This window comes from Eulemur rufifrons, chromosome 9 (assembly GCF_041146395.1).
Source record: "Eulemur rufifrons isolate Redbay chromosome 9, OSU_ERuf_1, whole genome shotgun sequence".
Lineage (NCBI taxonomy): Eukaryota > Metazoa > Chordata > Mammalia > Primates > Lemuridae > Eulemur > Eulemur rufifrons.
In genome coordinates, this window is record NC_090991.1 from 16774322 (window position 1) to 16790023 (window position 15702).

The following is a 15702-nucleotide window of genomic DNA, read 5'->3' on the forward strand; positions in this document are numbered from 1 at the left end:
AATACAACTTAAACTAAGCTGAAAGAACAAAAACATTCTTAAAAATAACAATCATAATTTTAAAAAATTTAAATTAAATAGAAGACAACATGCCAAAGAGAAATCTGTACTCACATGTTCATTGCAGCATTATTCACAATAGACAATATATGGAATCAACCTAAGTATCCATCAATGAACGGATGAATGGATAAAGAAAATGTGGTATATATATACATAATGGACTACTATTTGGCCTTAAAAAAGAAGGAAATTCTGTTATTTGTGACAACATGTATAAACCTGGAGGACATTATGCTAAGTGAAATAAGCCAGGTACAGAAAGACAATGCTGCATGATCTCACATATGTAGAATCTAAAAAAGTTGAACCTAAGAAGTAGAGAGTAGAATGGTGGTTAGGAGGGACTGGGGGTGGGGTGGGGGAGATGAGAAGATGTTGGTCAAAGGGTACAGAGTTTCAGAGAGACAGGAGAAATAAGTTTTTGACATATATTGCCCAGCAGGGTGATTATAGTTAATAATAATGTAAACTTCAAAATTGCTAAGAGAGTAAATTTCAAATATCTCACCACAAAACAATAAGGTGATAAATATTTTATCTTGATTTAATCATTCTACATTTTATATATACATCAAAACATCACATTGTACCACGTATATATCATTATAATTTGTCAATTTAAAATATTAATAAAAACAAGCCCAGGCATAGTGGCTCACTCCTGTAATTCTAGCATTCTGGGAGGCCAAGACAGAAGGATCACTTGAGGTCAGGAGTTCAAGACTAGCCTGAGCAAGAGCGAGACCTCCGTCTCTACAAAAAAATAGAAAAATTAGCCAGGCATTGTGGTATGCACCTGTAGTCCTAGCTACTCAGGAGGATAGCTTGAGCCCAGGAATTTGAGGTTGCAGTGAGCTATGATGACACCACTGCACTCTAATTGGGGCAACAGAGAGACTCTGTCTCAAAAAAAAACCAAATAAATAAACTAAATAGAGGAGCTGAACAATAGAGGAGAAACAAAAGCTAAAATTGAGAATTAAAAGACTAACTTTAGGAATTCTCCAAAAATGTGTGAGGGAGGTTTATTCTAGAAACACAGGGACAGTTAGGTATTCGGGAATTTATTGAAAAAATTCATTATATTAATAGATTAAATTAATATAATCATATGATTATTTCAATAAATAAAATAAGGCTTTGGAATATATTCAAAATCAATTTTTGGTTTTTACATGCACTCAGTTAAATTAAGCACAGAGGGAAACTCTTAAACTTGGTATTTATCAGAATATTCATCATAAACCAACAGCCAGACACTTGTTGAATAAATGAATGAATAAACAGATGGAATAAAAGAGAGCACAAAGCCAGACTGCCTTTGTTCCGGAGGCACTGTCCTCTTCTCCTCCTAACATCAGGAATCAGAAAAGTGACCAGAAAAGGACGTGTCAAGCCTCTAAACTGGAAATTCAAAGTGAAAACGAACGGGTCTCAGCCTAGGAAGAGAGTCAAGAAAGCATCCATACCATACCAGAAAAAAATAGAAATCAGGGCAGAACAACCCAAGCACAAGGAATATGAAAAGAAATAACACAGGAACACGGCAACTATGCAAACATAACATAGGAAGGAAAAAAAAAAGCAAATAACAGATGAAGTCAATCTAGAAGAAAATAGCTCAAGAAAAAAGTTTCTGACAATACCTTCAGGCCATAGGACAACTTAATAGGAACACAAATTCAATATAACAAGAACTCAAAGACAAGCTGATGAAGCGGCAGGATGAGATAAAAGGGCAGTGTTTAAGTGCAAGGAACCAAATTGAGCATCAAAATTTAAAAGCACAAGCAACATAAAATGGAATTACTGACACAGAGAAAAGGTTCAGATCATCACATTGAATGCAGGTGAAAAAGACAAGGAAATTGATAAAATTAGAAAAAAAACTAATAGATACGAAAAACAAATTTAATCCTACATAAGCATAATTGGTTTCCCAAATTTAGACAGTCCAAAAATAGAATAGAAGATGTATTTAAAGACATAATGAGAAAACGTCCCTGAAATGAAAAAAAAAACAATCTGAAAATCAAAAGAACACACCATATTCATGACATTTTTTAAACAAAATGTTCTATACCAAGACATATTCTACTTAAACTCTCTAACTCTGAGGATGAAATTCAAGGCATGCAGGCTAACAAACCAAGTCACCTATAAGATAAACAACAGGAAGATAAGGACTTTTTTTTCCAGTGTTATGTTAATAGAATATAGAACAATGCCTAAAATATGATAAGCACTCATTAAAATATTTGTTGAATTAATGAATATGAACAGAGAAAAAAATAACGCTGACATCAGACTTCTTCACAACATACAGTACCAGAAAACAATTAAGCAATGTTTAAGGTATGTTTAAGTATAAAGGCAATATGTAGACATTCTTAACATATAAGAACTCAGAAAATATAGTACTCATGCAATGTCCTTGAAAAAATTACAATAAATTCAGAAAATTAAGGGATGAATCAGTCTGGCTATGGCGGCTTACACCTGTAATCCTAGCGCTTTGGGAGGCCAAAGTGGGAGGATCACTTGAGGCCAGGAGTTTGCGACCACCCTGGGCAACATAGCAAGATCCCATCTCTAAGCTGGGTGAGGTGGCTCATGCCTGTAATTTTAGCACTCTGAGAGCCAAGGCAGGATTGCTTGAGCCCAGGAGTTTGAGTTGCTATGAGCTAGGCTAATGCCACAGCACGGGCAACAGAGCAAGACTCTGTCTCAAAATAAAAAAAAAATAATAAAGTTAAAAACAACCCACAGAATAGGAAAAAATATTTGCAAATCATATATTTGATAAGAGATTGAATATATAAACAACTCTTATAACTGAATGATAAATAACCCAATTTTAAAATGGTCAAAGGATCTGAATATTTTCCCAAAGAAGGTATGCAAATGACCAGTAAGAACATGAAAAGACACTCAACATCATTTTAGCCATCAGGGCAATGCATTTCAAAACCACAGTGTGCTACCACTTCACACCCACAAGATAGCTATTAAAAAAAACAAAAAAGCAAAAGAGAATAACAAGTGTTGGCAAGGATGTGAAAGAACTGGAACCCTCATAAACTGCTGGTGGGAATGTAAAATGCTGCAACCACTATGGAAAACAATCTGGCAGTTCCTCAAAAGGTTAAATATTAAGTTATGATATGACCCAGCAATTCTACTTCTAGGTATATACCCAAGAGAATTGAAAACATATTCATGTAAAAACTTATACACAAATGTTCATAGCAGCACTATTCACAATAGCCAATAAGTGAAAACAACCCAAGTGTGTCCATCAATAGATAAATAAGTGGATTTATTAATGGATGGATAATTAAAAGTTACATCCATACAAAGGAATATTATTTGGCAATAAAAAGAAATGAAATACTGATACATGATACAGATGAACTTTGAAAATATTGTAAGTGCAAGAAGCCAAAAAAACCAAAAGACAACACATTGTATAATTCCATTGATATGAAATGTCCAGAATAGGCAAGGCTACAGAGACAGAAAGTATAATAGATTAGTGGTTGCCTAGGGCTGGAGGTTTGGAGGGAAATAGGGAGTGACTGCTAATGGGTATGGGGTTATTTGGAGGGTGAAAATGTTCTAAAATTGATTGTTTTTATGGTTGCACTACTCCGTAAATATACTAAAAACTATTTAATTGTACACTTTATTTATTTATTTATTTTTTTGAGACAGAGTCTCACTCTGTTGCCCAGGCTAGAGTGAGTGCCGTGGCGTCAGCCTAGCTCACAGCAACCTCAAACTCCTGAGCTCAAGGGATCCTCCTGTCTCAGCCTCCCGAGTAGCTGGGACTACAGGCATGCACCACCATGTCCGGCTAATTTTTTCTATATATATTTTTAGCTGTCCATATAATTTCTTTCTATTTTTAGTAGAGATGGGGTCTCGCTCTTGCTCAGGCTGGTCTCGAACTCCTGAGCTCAAACGATCCGCCCACCTCGGCCTCCCAGAGTGCTAGGATTACAGGCGTGAGCCACCGCGCCCGGCCTTAATTGTACACTTTAAATGGATGTAAGGTATGCGTAGTAGGTTGGATGATGGCCCTCAAAGATACCAGGTTTTTAATCCCTGAATCTGTAGATGCTACTTTGCATGGGGAAAGAGTCTTTGTAGATGTGACTAAATTAAGGATTTTGAGATGAGGAGATTATCCTGAATTATCCAGGTGGGCCCTAAATGCAATCACATATAATATATATCCTTTTAAGAGGGAGATTTCTCAGACAGAAGAGGAGGAGGGGCCATGTGGCCACAGAAAGGGAGACTGGTGATGCAGCCACAGATAAAGAATGCCAGCAGCCGCCAGAAGCTGGAAGAGGCAAGGAGTGAATTTCTGCACAGACCCTGCTGAGGGAGTGGAGCCCTGCCAACACCTTCATTTTGGCCCAGTGATACTGACCTTAGACTTCTGGCCTCCAGAAACTGTGAGAAAATAAATTTCTGTTGATTTAAGCCACCAAGTTTGTGGCAATTTGTTACAACAGCCATAGGAAAGAAATACAGTATGTGAATTGTATCTCAATAAAGCTGCTACCAAAAAGTTTTAATATCTCTACAATTACTGTACATTTTCTGTGCATTCATCATCTTTTATTTCTAATATATTTTTATATATTCTATTACAATGTGCTATAAGCTAATAAAGCTTAAGAGAGTCCTATTATCTTCATTAATTTTTAAATTTTAAAATATAAAATTTTAACATGTACAGATATAAAAATAGTCTTGGCCCCATTAAATGATTTTTTAATCTTGAAATCTCAGGGTTTTTTGCTTACTTGTATATTTCATTTATCTGCCATTCCTTTAACAATTCTTTTAATTTCATTTTTTTGTCACTTTATATCAGGTGCTTAGCTTATAAAGTGCATAGAGCATAGCTTTTACTTTTTCAATTAGCAAAAACCATCAATCAGATGGACTTATGATTTAATAACAGATTTTGAGGGGTAGGGACAAGAGGGGAAAATACTATTTTATCAAATGATGCATTTTGATTTCAGAAATGCAAAAAGAAAACAATCATCTTGAAAGTGGGGCAATATGATCATTTAGGCTTTTCTTAGGCCGGGCGCAGTGGCTCATGCCTGTAATCCTAGCACTCTGGGAGGCTGAGGCAGGTGGATCGTTTGAGCTCAGGTGTTCGAAACCAGCCTGAGCAAGAGCAAGACCCCGTCTCTACTAAAAATAGAAAGAAATTATATGGACAACTAAAAAAAAAATATATATGTACATATATATAAAGTTAGCCGGGCATGGTGGCGCATGCCTGTAGTTCCAGCTACTCGGGAGGCTGAAGCAGTAGGATCGCTTGAGCTCAGGAGTTTGGGGTTGCTGTGAGCTAGGCTGAGGCCACGGCACTCTAGTCTGGGCAACAGAGTGAGACTCTGTCTCAAAAAAAAAAAAAAAAAGAATTAGACTTTTTTTAGAAGTCTCCAATCACATGGAAGAATAGAAAAAGTTACATTTTAATGTGACATGGCTAGAGAAGACCTCTCTCTCTGTAAATTGGGAAGAACTGAGAGTTCATTTTTACATTATTCTGATAATAGTTCTCTTAATTAAAAAAATTATTACAATGATGTTACTTTGGCAATTTATGGGTAAAATAGGGTCTCTGCTCAAATCGAACAAGGTTAAGAAGTCACATCAGTCACACCAGGATTTATCTTTTCATTTCAGCCTGACTGATTTTTTTTTTTTTTTTTTTTTTTGAGACAGAGTCTTGCTCTGTTGCCCAGGCTGGAGTGCAGTGGCGCAATCATAGCTCACTGTAACCTCCAACCCCTGGCTCAAGCAATCCTTTCATCTCAGCCTTTGGAGTAGCTAGGGCTACCTAGGACTAGAGGCACACGATACCACACCCAGCTAATTTTCAAATTTTTTGTAGAGACAGGATCTGGCTATGTTGCCCATGCTGGTCTCAAACTCCTGGGCTTGAGGGATCCTCCCACTTCAGCCTTCCAAAGTGCTTGGGATTACAAGTGTGAGCCACTGCACCCTGCCAAAATATATACATTCTTGAGAAAATTCGTGCCATAGAAAACACTCTTCTTTCCATAAAAATAGAATTTACCTGGGCACTAAAAAAAATCTCATTCAAATTTTATAAAATGTTTTACTTTTTATCTTCTATTGGAAAGAAGGAAAATAATGCAGAAAAACTTTATTTGGAAAATTAGCTACTTATAAAAGTTTGTTTAATAAACAAAGTGGTAGGTTTTGCTGGCCATTTTAGGGGGAAAATTAAGTTAGATTCTTATCTATTATTTATCAAAATAGTTTTCAAGTTAATTTTAAAAAGAGCTAGAAAAAATAGGTGAATATTTAGCTTATTTTGGAAAGAAGAGAGAGAAACTCCTAAGCTCAGGGGCAATGGAAAAGAGCTCCAAAAAAAAATCTATAGATTTGTTTGCAGAGAAATTAACAAAAATTGGCTAGGTGCAGTGGCTCACACCTGTAATCCTAGCACTTAAGGAGGCCGAGGTGGGAGGATCACTTGAGGGCAGGAATTCGAGACCAGCTTGGGCAATATAGTAAGACTCACCCTCCAACCCCCTCCCAGCTCTACAAAAAGTACAAAAATTAGCTGGGCATGGTGATGTACACCTGTGGTCCCAGCTACTGGAAGGCTGAGGCAGGAGGATTTCTTGAGTTCAGGCGTTGGAAGTTGCAGTGAGCTATGATGATGCCATTGCACTCCAGCCCCGGCAATCGAGCAAGACTCTGTCTCAAAATAAAATAAAATAAAAATGAACATAAATCTGTACATTAGAAGCCGTCTCTAAAATTTTTTAAGCAATTGAGGAAACCTGAAAAAGATATGCAATTTGTGATCATAAATGATAATGTCTAATATATAATGAACATTTACAACTTTATAAGAAAAAATAAACATCAATAGGTAAGATGGGGTTGGTCGTGGTGGCTCATGCCTTTAATCCTAGCACTCTGGGAGGCCGAGGTGGGAGGATTGCTCAAGGTGGGAGGATCACTCGAGGTTAGGAGTTCGAGACCAGCCTGAGCAAGAGCGAGACCCCTGTCTCTACTAAAAAATAGAAAGAAATTAGCTGGACAACTAAAAATATACAGAAAAAATTAGCCGGGCATGGTGGCGCATGCCTGCAGTCCCAGCTACTCGGGAGGCTGAGGCAGAAGGATTGCTTAAGCCCAGGAGTTTGAGGTTGCTGTGAGCTAGGCTGACGCCACGGCACTCCAGCCAGGGCAAAAGAGCGAGACTCTGTCCCAAAAAAAAAAAAAAAAAAAAAAAATAGGTAAGGTAGGCAAAGGATATGAATGGATAATTTACAGAAGAAATTTTTAAATTACATAGAAAAATCTTTAACCTCACTGTAAATAAAAAAGACACAAGTTAAAAAACAAAATACCATCAAATTGCAGAGGTTTCTTATGCTCAATAATGCCTACGGTTGGTGAAAATATGGTGCTTTGAGAGCTCTCACACATGGCTGGCAGGAGAATAAATCAGTACAATTAAGAGCACAATGTGACAACAGATACAAAAACCTCAAATGTTTATTCTTTTACATATTTGTTCCATTTCTGGGACTCTGTTCTAAGGAAATTACTGGAGCTGTGTATAGTCAGCTCAGGCTGCCATAACAAAATACCATAGACTGGGTGGCTTAAACAACAGCGATTTATTTTCTCACAGTTCTGGAGGCTGGAAAGCCCAAATCGAGGTGCCAGCAGAGTCAGTGTCTGGTGAGGGCTGTTAAATAAAAATTATAGCAGGCTGTTGTTTTGGACTAAGCTTCTACACTAGGCCCCAACAGAAGGACTAAAAATCAAAATGAAGTCACCCAGGCTGAGGTTCCATATCACTAAACTAAAACTAAGCTGTTATTTGACCTTCTGAGAAATCAGGAGAGAGAGAACAGCCAATTTCTCAAACAGGCCAGCTTCAATCTTTAATCAGCATGATAATGAAGTTCCCTCTGTTTTAATCCTTAACCTGAAGCAACCTGAGGTTAACCAATCAGTTATTGTCCTATTGTTCTGTCTCGGTTTCTACCTTACAAGGGAAGTAACTCTGAAATGACCAGTCCACTTTTTGTTCTTTGTTTCTGCTTTCTTCAGTACTTCTCTGTCTATAAAACCAACCTCTTTTGCTCATCTCATGTGAGCACTTACTCTATTTTATGAAATGAAATGTTGCCTGATTCTAGAATTTCAAATAAAGTCAATTGAGATCTTCAAACTAAATTTGTTGTAATTTTGTCTTTTGACAGATCTCTCTCCTTAGGTTACAGATGGCTGCCTTCTGGCTGTGTCCTCACATAGCCTTTCCTTAGTGCAATTTCTCTCTCTTCTTTTTATTATAAAATTACCAATCCTGTCAGATTAGGACCCCACCCTTATGACCTCATTTAACCTTAAGTACCCCCTAAAAGCCCTATTTCCAAAAACAATCACTTTAGGGGTTAGGACTATATGAATTTGAGGGAGGGGACACGGTTTAGTACACAGCAAGCTGTAAACAAAGATTTACATACAAATACTAATCTTATCATTTTTATAGTGAATAGTGAGAAGTAAATGTTCAACAATAAAGAGATCATTAAATAGATTATGATACAACCATATAACAAAATATTATGTAGCCATTAAAATGTTTGAAGGATCAAGAAGGAGAAGATGCACTTCTCCCTATTCCTCCTACTTAAGTACAGCTAAAAACCTTAGATATTACAAACTTAAGAAGACTCTGATTCGGGGGCGGGAGGGGGGCAAGGGCAATATACGTAACCTAAACTTTTGTACCCCCATAATATGCTGAAATAAAAAAAAAAAAGAAGACTATGAAAGGTAGACAGAAGATAGCAGATTGGCTAGGGACCTCAGGCACCACACAGTGGTGAGTACTCCGGGTTTCTCTTTGCCTCATATATTCCAGGATGGGTGCTGGAGAAGCTGGCAACTCAGAAATTCCAGTGGGAGCTCAGAAAACAAACAACAAAATCATCAACAAGAACAACAACAGCAGCAAAAAAAACAAAACAAAACAAAACAAAAAAAACAAAACAAAAATAAGAAAAGATTGCTCTCTCTAGCCAAAGGAATAGGAAAGAGGCAACCTAGAAAGAGAGAAAAAATTTAGATAATAACCACCCTATTCTAGCCAAACCCTCAGAAAAAACTATGGCCTCATTCCCACTCGCATTAGCAAAGGCCAAGTGGAGAGAGAGCCTAGACTTCTATCCCCACTCAGTCATAATCAAGTGCCTCTTTCCCTCCCTGCTGGTGGTGTCAACAACAACAACAACAGCAAACCAAGTAGAAAGCTGGTACTTTCACCTCCACTTAGCAGTAACACGGCAGCTTTCCTCTGCCCCCAAAGTGTCTAGGGAAACTGAATGGGGAACTTGGATCTTCATGCCCACCTCGGAGGAAGACTCTTAAAACAAGATAAAATGTGAACTTCAAATAAAATCCTAAGCCTCTCACTGACCGAATGGGCCCATCTTGGCCAATGGGACCCTAGAAAAACCTTGAAACTGAGTCCCCAGCTTTGACGGTATGGGAGGTCAGACACACATCATTTTACCCCTCCCTTGCTAATGGCCATCGGGCTTTATTTCCTAAGGGCCAAACCAGCATTATTTCCTGATAAAAGACCACCAGCCATAAAGTGGGTTTAACAGTCTACAGAACATTCTCAGAGAGGGTTTTCGTGTCCTGGTTTCACCTTTTTTACGTAGAGAGGGGCCATTTTTAAACATGGACCCCATAAAAGGACAGAAAGCCCCATTGCGCAGGTGCACAGTTCTCTTTTCATAAATATTCATAACTCTTCCTATAGCTTGTTAAATATGCATATTTAGCCACTCCACTCAGTATAAAATCCTGTTCTCTTTGTCCTTCCCTTGAAGCACGTTTCTGGCTTGTCGCTGGGAGCCCTGTTTCCCAGCCTGCTGAATGGCCACTGTGGGCTGTAAAAGCCTTTATGAGAAATAAAGCTCTCCTTTTCCAAATTATAAACCTTGTTTTTTTTTTTTTTCCCATTAACACAAATAAGATCCAGCATGGTGTCAGATGAAGCCTCTAAAAACAAGATATGGGCTGGGCACGGTGGCTCATGCCTATAATCCCAGCACTTTGGGAGGCCAAGGTGGAAGGATGGCTTGAGGCCAGGAGGTCAAGACCAGCCTAAGCAACATATAGAGACCCTATCTGTACACAAAATGTTTTAAAAATAAAAAAACTTCAGCCAGGCATAGTGGTTCACACCTGTAATCCTAGCACTCTGGGAGGCCAAGGCAGGAGGATTGCTTGAGGCAGAGTTTGAGACCAGCCTGGGCAAGAGCAAGACCGCATCTCTACCAAAAATACAAAAATTAGCCAGGCATGGTGTCACATGCCTGCAGACCCAGCTACTTAGGAGGCTGAGGCAGGAGGATTGCTTGAGCCCAGGAGTTGGAGGCTGCAGTGAGCTGTGATGACACCACTGCACTCTAGCCAGTGCAAGAGCCTGTCTCAAAAAAAAAAGAAAAAGTTTAAAAGATCATCTTTTAAAGAATACATATTGATATGGAGAAATGATGAAGAGATGATGTTAAATGAAAAAAATAAGATATTCAATTATATATTGGGCATGATCCAAAAATCTATAAGGAAGAAACACAAAATTAAAACTAAAACCTCATGTCTCACTATGAATAGAATAGCCACTATAAAGCCGAAGGGTCAACAGCATGATGAGCTTTGGAGTCGGGCTGACCTGAGTTCTAGTCTGGCTCTGTCACATGCTATGTGATTTGAGGAAAGTGTTCAATCCTAGGTCTCATTTGCAAAATGAGGATCATAATAACTGAATTATTGTGAGGGTTACACAAGAACGTGCATATTATACCCTCAGTCTACTCCCTGGCACATAAAAAAGTGGTAAAAAATATTAGCTATTATTATTATATGAAGAAAAATACCATAATGTTAACAGTGGTTATTTATTGGTGGTAGAATGTGGATTTAAATTTTTTTACTTCCTTATACTTTTCTATCTTTAATTTTCTATAGTGAACATATATTACTTTTTTATGGAGATATAATTCATGTATATAAAATTCATATTACTTTCATAATTTAAAAAAATGAGAACATTTCCTAAATTGCCCACTTTTAGGGAAACCAGATATAAGACAAACAGGCAAGTAGCACCAAGAATCAGTGCCTTGCAAAGTTATGTGTATTACTATATTAAAGTGATAAAGCTTTGACTTTTTCTGAATCATTATACCATTAGTCTGGCCAAATAGACACCAAATAGAATCTAAGAAAACACAGAACATAACTGAGATAGAATTTTCCAAAGTCTTATTTGTACAACAATCAAAAACAATTCTAGAAATCCTTCCTACAGAATCTCGAAGCTGTATATAATGCGTATACTTCACTTTCAGTGGAACAATGGTGCATGAGAGGAGAAAGAAAAACTCTAGGACTCATTAGAGAAAAATAAGGGGAAATAGAGAAACATGAAAAAATACAAAAGTGGGCTATGTAAGACTTAAGACTATGGTACTATTAAATCGCTTCTTTCACTTATTCCATTACAATAGAATCATACTTTCTCAGATGCAACATTTTGTAAACTTTGAAACCAAACTGCCTCAATACAAATTTCCCCAGTACTTACTAATTGTGAGACCATGTGCAAGTTATTTAACCTTTTTGCACCTTGGCATCTTCATCTGTAACGGTAGAAGATAAGGATTGCTGAGAGGATTACTGGAGTTCACATAAATAGCTTAGGACAGTGGCTGGCCAATAGAAAAGTTTTTGTAAGTTTTAGATCTCGCTATTATTTGTATAACCAGTTTTCATTGAATATAAGATGCTGGTTTTTCTTGATCTTACCAGAAGGTGTCAGTGAAAGTTTTTCACACTTTCACATCATGAGTGTCATTGATGGAAAGAAATTGTAAGATGCCTTTGATTGTAAGATGTCACTTAATTTCAGAGAGGTTAAAATATTTTAAAGTATATATTAGTATCTTGGAATCGATAAAATAAGTTTTTATGCTTTCATTTAACTTTATGTGTGAGCCATGAAAACATAATTGCAAGTGGCAAAATAATTTGATTGAGATATTAAACAATGTAACTTCTTACTTCTGTAAATTCCATTTTGTTCAATCTTGGTTCCGTTGAGTCAGTAATATCCAATTGTTTGCATTGTGATTCTAATTATGGAATAAAGGTTATTTCCTAGTTAGTTTAGTTGTAATACATTCGTATTTGATATTTACACTATAATGCTTTAAAAGAAGAACATGAAATTATTTCTTAACTAATGTTTACCCATAATTACAATAAAGTGAATGACATACAGTTGGGTAACATCCCAATTACTACAAAATTATTATTTTTCCTGGCTTTTATTTAATCAAGCAATGCCCAGGAGTTTGAGGTTGCTGTGAGCTATGACCATACCACTGCACTCTAGCCTGAGCAACAGAGCAAGACCCTATCTCAAAAAAAAAAAAGCAAAAAAAAGTATAAAAGACTACAAAAACATCTGTGCTGGTTTATGCTAGTATTTATGCTATCAGGTCCTAAAACAAGACACCTCTACATACTTTCTTTTAAAACCTTATTTATTTATTTATTCATTCATTTATTCGTTCATTTATTTGAGTCAGTGTCTTGAGTGCAGTGACCTCATCATAGCTCACTGCAGCCTCGAACTCCTAGGTTCAAGGGATCCTCTCACCTTAGACTCCCAAGTAGCTAGGACCATAGGCATGTGCCACTACGTCTGGGTAATTTTTTTTTTTTTTGGTAGAGACAAGGGTCTTGCTATGTTGTTGCTCAGGCTGGTCTTGAACTCCTGACCTCAAGTGATCCTGCTGCCTTGGCTTCCCAAAGTGCTGGGATTACCGGCATGAGTCACTGCACCTGGCCTTGAATGTTTCTTAAATTAAATAAATAATATATGAATATGTTCATAATATATGAAAATATAAGCAGCAAAACATGAATATCTTCCTTTTTCCCTACCCCCGTCAGCACTTACTCTCTTCTGCCCCAGAAGTAACCACTGTAAACAGTTTGTTGTCATCCATCCAGCAACCTTTCTATGCATTTCCATATGTATATATGTACACATATATTTTTTGTTTTTCTCTATATAAATATGTTCATTTTGATCTGCAACTTGCTTTTTTCACTTGCCACTCATTGTAGATTTTTTCAAAAAGATCTGGAGCTTGGGGAAAGTTTGGAATGGGACTATGGATTGGGAGTCATAAGCTGCACTTATGGATTTGAATAAGAAAACTCAGAGAGTGTTTATAGTGTACAAAGTGATAAGAAAGCCTAAAAGGAAACACTGGAAAACAACATTTAAGGTGCAAGCAAAAGGAGAATTCAAGAAAAAAAATGCTAGGAGGTGATCAAAGGTAGAAGAAAAAAACAAAAGCCAAGAAAAAAGAGTTTTATGAATAGCAGAGTGATCAATAATAGTGAATGTGTCAATTAGTTTAAATGAAGACTTTTAAGCCTCCATTTCATATGACAATTATATAATCCTTATTGACCTTCCAAAGAGACAAACACACAACTTGTAGGAAAGCTCAAAATGAAAGAACTAATACATTGGCTTCCTCTCCTGCTTCTAAATAGTAACTCTTCCTGCCTATCATGGGCTGGCACAAGGGCATAGAAAAGATTTTTTCAGTCTCTCTTGAATTTTCTAAGTGCTACTTATGAGATACCAGCTATTGTGGCCATTGGAGGATTGTATACACATTCATACAAGCTTATGCATTCGGTGCTGATATCCCCCCCATCCCAGACCTCCCCACAAGCTCCAAATGATTATGTAAGCCAATCTGGTTTCTACCATTAACAGTTGCTATTAAGTGTAGGTGTCTGTCCCTTTACTGGGCTTTGAGTAACTTAAGGGCCGGAAACATGCCTTGTCAGTTCTCTTTGCATTCTCTACCCAATTACAGTGTCTGGAATAAAGTGAGGGCTCAATAAAGAATGAATGAATGAATGAATGGACCAGAAAATAAATACTGTAGTATAGGAGGTGAGAGAAGAGACAATTACTGTCAACTACAGTGGTCTGGAATATCTCTAATTTTATCAGGATCTCAGATAGTGTTCTCTTAACTTGTATCTTCTGTAACCCCATCCAAAAATAAATGAATGAATGAAGTTATTTTTAAAATTTTGTGAAACAGAAGTGGAGTTTGAGCTGATGGAAGAATTATAGTTTTTGTATAGGCTGAGAACAGGTAGAAGGAGAAAAGGTTGTCAGCAAGGCCCAAACCATGTTTGGGAACTAGTGCTCAGGAATATGGGAAGCATATTTTATTCCAAAAAGTGACAATCTATTGTTATCCATGTAACACAAGTGGTCAAAAAATCAATTGAAAAAAGCAATTGTATATAAATTATGTAAACCTCAGGACTCAAACTCTAGTTCTTATGGAACAAGTCAGATTTTTTTCACCTAATTCCACACAGGGAAATCTTTCTGAAAACAAAAGCAACAAAATCTGCTATTCTCCATAGGGGTGGTACTGTCCTCCTTTCCTCCCAGCAGCATGGTAGAAATTTGTGGGTGAGTTTTTTATTCCCACAAAGATGAAGAGTAGGAGTAGAGGCAGAACTCCTGCAGTTCCTGCACAAAAAGACTTTCTCCCTCCTGCAAGACATTCAAGTAGGTGAAAAATCTGCTTATATTAATTTTGAATCTAGAATATAACTCTATTTTACATATAAAGGCAGAGTATAATTTTGCTGTTGAATTCTCCAGGAACATAACTACTGTGAAAATCTGAAGGAGGATTGTACTTTGTTTCATTCTGGAACTTTATTAAGAGTTGTTCGCCATTTCAGAAAATTGTGTAATAGGAAGTAATATTATATTAATAAATTGTCTCTGGCCAGGTGTGATGATGGCTCATGCCTGTAATCCTAGTACTTTGGGAGGCCGAGGCGGGAGGACTGCTTGAGGCCAGGAGTTTGAGAGCAGCCTGAGCAAGAGCAAGACCCCATTTCTACAAAAAAAAATAGAAAAATCAACTGGCTGTGGTGGCACACGCCTGTAGTCCCAGCTACCTGGGAGGCTGAGGTAGAAGGATCACTTGAGCCCAGGAGTTTGAGGTTGCAGTGAGCTATCACACCGCCGCCACTGTACTCTACCCAAGGTGACAGAGTGAGACTCTGTCTAAAAAAAAAAATTGTCTCTGAACTCTAATACAGCATACCTGTGTCAGTCTGCATTTGTAGCTATTCATGGGGATTCTATGTATACATACAAATCCACTCATTTTGTCCTTATTTCAAATGTAAAATACAAAGAAATAGTCAATTGTACATAAATTTTACTTTTCTTATATCTAAACGTTCATTATAAGCAGGTAGAAATTTCTGACTACTCTTTTATGTCTTCTAGTGAAGTTATAACAAAGCATTTATATGTTGAAATACAGCACATATAATTTTCTTATGTCTTTCCTTGTATTTCTTCTTTATATCACAGTTATGACATTATATCTTTCTTTTAAAATTCTGTGTATGTAAGCAATATTTTCTAGGAATGTCATAGGACAATAAAAGGGTATT

The 15702-nt window shown here is 37.1% G+C and overlaps 1 protein-coding gene across 1 annotated transcript in view; it reads right to left on the reverse strand.

The window, feature by feature from the left end:
- Positions 1-15702, reverse strand: part of EFCAB5 (EF-hand calcium binding domain 5) — a 108806-nt gene that overhangs the window by 58898 nt on the left and 34206 nt on the right. The window contains exon 7 of the mRNA XM_069483112.1: positions 12235-12305. Coding sequence (XP_069339213.1) covers positions 12235-12305 — 71 coding nt within the window. The remainder of the gene's footprint in view (positions 1-12234; positions 12306-15702) is intronic.